At 49.8% G+C, this 5914-nt stretch overlaps 1 protein-coding gene across 1 annotated transcript in view; it reads left to right on the forward strand.

The window, feature by feature from the left end:
* The first annotated feature begins 258 nt into the window (after positions 1-258).
* Positions 259-5914, forward strand: part of LOC104867571 — a 25668-nt gene continuing 20012 nt past the window's right edge. Inside the window, exons 1-2 of the mRNA XM_010631991.1 lie at positions 259-373; positions 4179-5071. Of these exons, the coding sequence (XP_010630293.1) occupies positions 259-373; positions 4179-5026 (963 nt within the window). The 3' untranslated portion in view covers positions 5027-5071. The remainder of the gene's footprint in view (positions 374-4178; positions 5072-5914) is intronic.

Raw genomic sequence — 5914 nt, forward strand, 5'->3', positions numbered from 1 at the left:
ACAACAAGTTTAATTACACCAGTGGGTCAGTCTGTATTCACGGGGGGGAGACTGGCCCCGTCCCACACTTGAACACAAGATACACATTGTAGGAGGGGGCATTTCAAGTGAGGCAACTTTGGTACACATTCATTGGTTACAGATAGAACGGGCATTAACAAGTGGGCTCAGCCACGGTATTGGCTCGTACAGAACACCGGTAACAGGCTCACTGGGTGCTTGAAGGTATGAGGTCCACCTCATTTGCATTCTGGTGAAATGGCAAAGCTCTTCCGGAGACAAAGATATTCCTACGCTGTGGGAGTTGGGTCCGACTCGTCCAAGTGTGGGAGGCAGGGCCGGTCCGGACATGTTGACCGGAGAAAAATGTCAAGTAGGGAGTTTCCTGTAGCAAATCCGGCTTGAACCACAGGAGCAACCTTTCCTTGCAAAATTCTCTTTCAAAACGAGGGGAAGTATTACATGGGGGATTCACGGCGATGTGTTTTCACTGAAAAATTTTTAAGAAATCTAAACATCTGCCACACATTTCGATCACGCCTGGAAAGCTACCTCAGCCGGCTGGGTTCGCCTAGAAGTCATCCAGGGTAATCACACTCGAGTGGCTTGCCCTGAGCTGTGACCCTTTGTCTTCTCTCTCGTAAATACATCCGCACACCTTCGCCCCTCTGCTGGCAAAGGGGCAGAACGGAGAGTAATTCTGACTGCGCGGCCGGAGGGGGAGGTCTCAGCCCACACACACCATCCTGTCCTCTCCAGCCCTTCTCTTCTGTCATCAGACCGTGGCTCTGCTGAATCTCATTCGTTAAACAAGAAATCTCACGGGCCAGGGATTTGGTCCAGGGGTTCCACCACCTGCCTTGCAAGCTCAAGGGCCCAATTCGATCCCTGGTCCCCCCCGCAAAAAAAAAAAAAAAAAATCTCATGAAGATGGACGGAAGTAGCCCAAAGTTGGAAAAGAAATCTGGAAATGAAGTCTAAAGGCTTCTGACTTGGAGAGAAGCGGTAAGGATTGCTCCGACCTAAAGTGAGAGACGGCTGGCGCGGGCCCAGGGCCTCTCGGGTTTGATCTGGGAGCGGTCAGCGCGGGGACTGCGCAGGAAGGTTGTCAGAATATTGCATTAGGTTGAGAGCTTTGCGCTAAAGCCTTCCCTGCACGGAGAGCACCCTGCACCGGAAATCAAGAGCGTACACTACACGGCACCTGTCTCCATTTTGCCAAGGTGAAATAAGTGAGAATGTTTCCATCGCTGTCGATGTAGCTTTGAAAAATCCCAATTAATCTGGAAGGGTATTTAAAAAAATATAAAACGATTGAATTTTATACCCGGAAATTAAACTGCTTTGATGAGGCTCCCTCTCTCAAGCTCTCTCTTTCGGATACCTTGGTCTTTAGAAACCAGGAGGGTAATCTAACCGTTCGTTTGATGGTGTGAGAGAAACTTGTGGGGCTGTTTCTGGCAAAAGCACATTTAACAAATTAGTAGGTAGAGAAACGAAAGTTGTTGGCCGAGGGATTTTCTGGCAATCAACTATATCATCAATTATACTTTTATACCAACTTTTTACAGCAAACAAAACCCAAACTAACTGGCATTTATGGAACGACTGAAGTTTTATCGATGGGAAGATACCTAAACATGAAGATACGGTTTGCTGAACGGTAATTACAGGGCTTATTGTATTTATTGGAACGTAAGATTCTGGCTACATTTTCAAAGGCTCACGTGGCGGAACCCTTTCAAACCTGTGTGGCCCCGGGTGGGGTGCTGTTCAGGGGCAGGACATGTGCTTGGCATGTGTGAAGCCTGAGATGAACCCATCGTCACAGCGACAACTGCAACAACAACAACCACCCAAACAAACAAAAAAAGCGAAAACAAAACAAAGCACCCCCATCTTTATTTTCAATCCACGTGGAATTTGCTGGCTGCTTTTGCTTTTCATCATCCCCAGTGCTGGGATTATAGGCCTGCATCCTCACACCCAGCTGCTATTAGCCCTCGTGTGCAGCACACAGTGGTCACATTCCTTGTGGACAGCTGGTGCATGTGCTAACACGTCTTCATTCTTTTTCATTTTCTTTCCCCTCCCGCCCCCATCTTCCATCCCTTGCTCCTGTTTCCATTTGCAAAACTCCATCTCCCTGTTTCCTATGATCTATCTTATATTTTGCTCTTTCATTTATCTGTACTTCGGTTTCTCATGTGAGAGACACCGTGTGATATTTAAGCTTGTGTGTCTGATTCATTCCACTTAACACCATGGGCTCATGGTGCATCACTTTTCTTACAAATGAACCCTACCTGTCTCTCTTCAGGGCAGAGTAGTACTCCGTGGGGTATAGACATCGTGCTTCCCTGTCTGCAGTCGAGGAAACGCTGACCTGCCTGTCAAGTTTACGTGCTTGTCACTGCCTGAGGTGTGATCACAAGGCGAGTCAGATCCAGCTGCCAGACCCACAGCAGCATCAAGGTTACAGCCCAGCAATCATACATTTATCACCTCTTTCTTGCGTCTCTTTGCCTTTCTCCATATTTGAAGCCTTTATCATTTGTTTCCTCTCCACTCTAATCATCTTTTCAGCCTTCAAAGTCTGGATCACAAACCCATCTCCTCTGAAGCCTTCTCATCCTGATTTTATTCTGGCTTCTTGCACAGAATTCTTTTATTGCTTCCCCACGTAACAGTACAATTACTTATTACCAGGCTTCTGGAGTTTGACCAGTTTGAAGGTGGGTTGACGGCTTTATTCATCTCTGCAGCCCCAGAATCTGGAGGATCAGTGTCAAAATCTGCTTAGCCGAACTGTTTATTTAGTATGCGTTTATGAAAATTCAAGATCAGTACATTGATATACTTTTTATGCTCAGAAATATTAAAGACTTCAGTAGTTAAGTGCATGGTCTTTACCTAATAGCTTAAACAGTTCCTGAATCAATATCAGAGTCTGAGCTATAAAATTCTTTAAATTTTATTTTTCTGATTCATGCTGTTTAATTTCAAAGCTCAACATCATAAAATTAGATGCAGGGTTTCTAATCAGGTTCTACTGGCAAAAAAAGTTTAGGTGAAGGTGGGCAGGACTGAGAACACTGCTTAGTGAGGGATGTCAGCACACTTGAGGTGTCATTCTTGGGTTCACAAATATCTGTCTCTGTGAGTAACAAACCTTTGGTAGCACATATGGGAGCTATGTAATATATTCAAGCTAACGCCTAAATGTAGAATCTCTAAGTACCTGTTCCTGAGCTTGTCAGAGGTTTAAAGTAATTTAAGTGGATTACTGATTGAATAGAAGACATTTGAAAAAATTACTTTCTTAAATTCTCTTTCTTTGAGACAGGGTCTTTCTAAGTAGTTCAGGCTGGCCTTGAACTCACTATGTAACCCAGGCTGGTCTTGAGCTCACAGTGATCCTCCTCCCTCAGCCTCCGGAGTGCTGAGATGATAGGTATGTGCCACCAGGCCTGACTGCCTTTATTTTTTAACTGATCCATAAAAGCATAATAACTGTGCTAGCTTCTGTGGTGTTATGCTGTGCTCTAGTAGGTGAATATGTTGTATAATGTTTAGGTCAGGTCGAACGTGTCTGTCTTCAAATGATTACATTTCTTTAGAGTAGAAGCACCCTCAAGCCTCTCCCCAGCCTTGCCTCCCCGGCCCTTAAGTTTCCTCCTTTCCTTTCCTTTTTAAGTGTTGGGGGCAGAGCCCAGGGCCCACTCTGGGACTGAGCTACACCCCAGCTGTGGCTGGCCTTCGGAAGCACGCGGCAGGGCCCTTCCTCTGAGGTCACCTTACTGTGAGCAGCTGCAGAACGTCTCACTAGCTGCAACTTGGTGTCCACTGCCTACCCCGCCCGACCCTCCATCCTCCACTCTCCAGCCCTGGTGACCACCATTCTCCTCTCAGCTCTGTGAGTTACCCTTTTCGACCCCACGTATGTGTGTGAGGGCTCCCGTACTTGTCTTTCTGTGCCTGGCTTATGAGAGTTAACACCATGAATTCACCTTTATCTGTGTTGTCATCAATGGCGAGATTCCACTCTTTTTCTTGGCTGAGTAGTATTCCGTTATGGATAGGGACCGCATTTCCTGTATCCATTCATCAGGGGCAGGTTTTTAAAGAGTTCACCCGAGAATGTGAAACGTGAGTTAGCGTATCCTTTATAAACACAGAGTGTATATTTTTCTCTTCTCTCTATTGGTCTCTTTATGTATTTCCTTCACACAGCTCAGCACCTGTTTTCCAGGGCTTCCCGGTTTCCCGTGGAGAAATTCTCTCCTCCGCACACTGTGCGCAGCCTCCCAACTCCTGCCTGGAGAAGCAGGCGGCCCCCAGGGCTCAGCGTGGAGGGTGGCAGCCGGGACCCAGCGAACGGCACTGTCCCCGGGCCCCTCGCTTCCCGCCAGCCCACTCTGCTCAGACCGCGCAGTCTGTCCTGTGCTCAGCAGGCCCCAGCCTCGGTGTTTCTGTCCTGTTTGGCAAGTCGGCCCTCGGTCCTTGTCCTCTTTCATCTTCTTGCTTCTCTGGGACTCTGCCTTTCTCGTGCGGGGAGGGTTCCGCAAATCCAGTCAGCATCGCGTTGTCGGTCACCCTCTCCCCTCCAGCAGGGCTGGTGGCCCAGGGGGGACCTGACCCCGTGTCTGGGCATCGAGGAGGTGACTGTGAGAAGCCGGCCGCCTGCTCAGTGCTGAGGCGCCCTCCCAGGGTCAGAGGCGCTTTCCCAGATGGGGACCTTGCTTCGCCTGTTTCAGAGCAGCCAGTGGAAGAGGCGTTTGCAGGCTCAGGGAGGCGAAGCTCCTCCTACGGCTCTCTTCTCGGGGAGCTCGTCTTTGTCTCATTTTGGGGTCCGGCAGATGCGTACAACCTGGGAACAGAGAAGGAAAGGTGCGACCCTGTGTGTTCTACAACTCTTATAACCCACGGCCGGGACCCGAACCCGCGGTGCGGGAGCGAAGTGGACAGCATTGGCAGGAGGGTGCAGTCGGCGTGGTGGCCGGGGAGCCGCTGTCGCGTGTCCTGAACCAGCCCTGCATCTCCAGGCGCCCACCAGAGCCCTCTGTAGGCTGTGAGTACAAACGCCTTTAGGATGTCAAAGGAAAGAAAACCCTTCTGGAATATTAAACGGGCTGATGAAGGGAAGACTTTTGGCTGAAAGGAGATCAAACACTTTCTTTCATCCAAAGCTCATTTCGTCACTGCTGGTGAACAGATCCTGGCTGCTGCTCGGGACACAAAAGCCCCGCGAGCCTCAGTCTCCGGCCCTGCGCCCGCTTCAGAAGCAGGCTCAGCTTCAGTTTCCTTCTGTACTCTTCCCTTTTGGTGATTACAGAGCTCGGTTATTAAGGGCTTGAAAACTGTAGAGGTTTTTCCTGTATTACATCTCTGTCTCTGTGAGGTAAGATTACCCACTGGTGCTCAGAGAAGGCAAATGAGGTGCAGGCGTGAGATGCTTTCTCTCCTTCTCTCGCGGGACAGGCTGGAAGAGCTGAGCTGAAAGGTGTCAGGCAGTGCTAGGAGGGGCGCGTGAGCGCCAGGGCTGCTGAAGTCAAGTACCCTGCTCGGAGCATCGGAAACAGCAGAGATCTGGGGTCTGCCACCCAGGCACAGATGGCGTTTGTCCCTCAGGGGCTGGATGAAGGGTATGGTCCATCCCCACGGAGGAGGCCGCCTTCCCTGGGTCTTCACAGTCCCCCTTTTCTGAAGGGCACCAGGGCTTCCGGGTCAGGAGTCCTCACCACTGTGCTCTTGCTTGATTCCTGCTGCAGAGGCTCCTCGTCTGCCTCAAGCCCCCATTGGAGGCTCTGAGGGGAGAACTTTGCCACAGAATTCGGCCCATAAAGGGGCACCGTGGTGCTTTCAGGGAACAAGAAGAAGAGGAAGAAGAAGAGGAGGAGGAGGGTGGGGGGAG

This window comes from Fukomys damarensis, unplaced genomic scaffold (assembly GCF_012274545.1).
Source record: "Fukomys damarensis isolate Sample0158 unplaced genomic scaffold, DMR_v1.0_HiC HiC_scaffold_26, whole genome shotgun sequence".
NCBI lineage: Eukaryota > Metazoa > Chordata > Mammalia > Rodentia > Bathyergidae > Fukomys > Fukomys damarensis.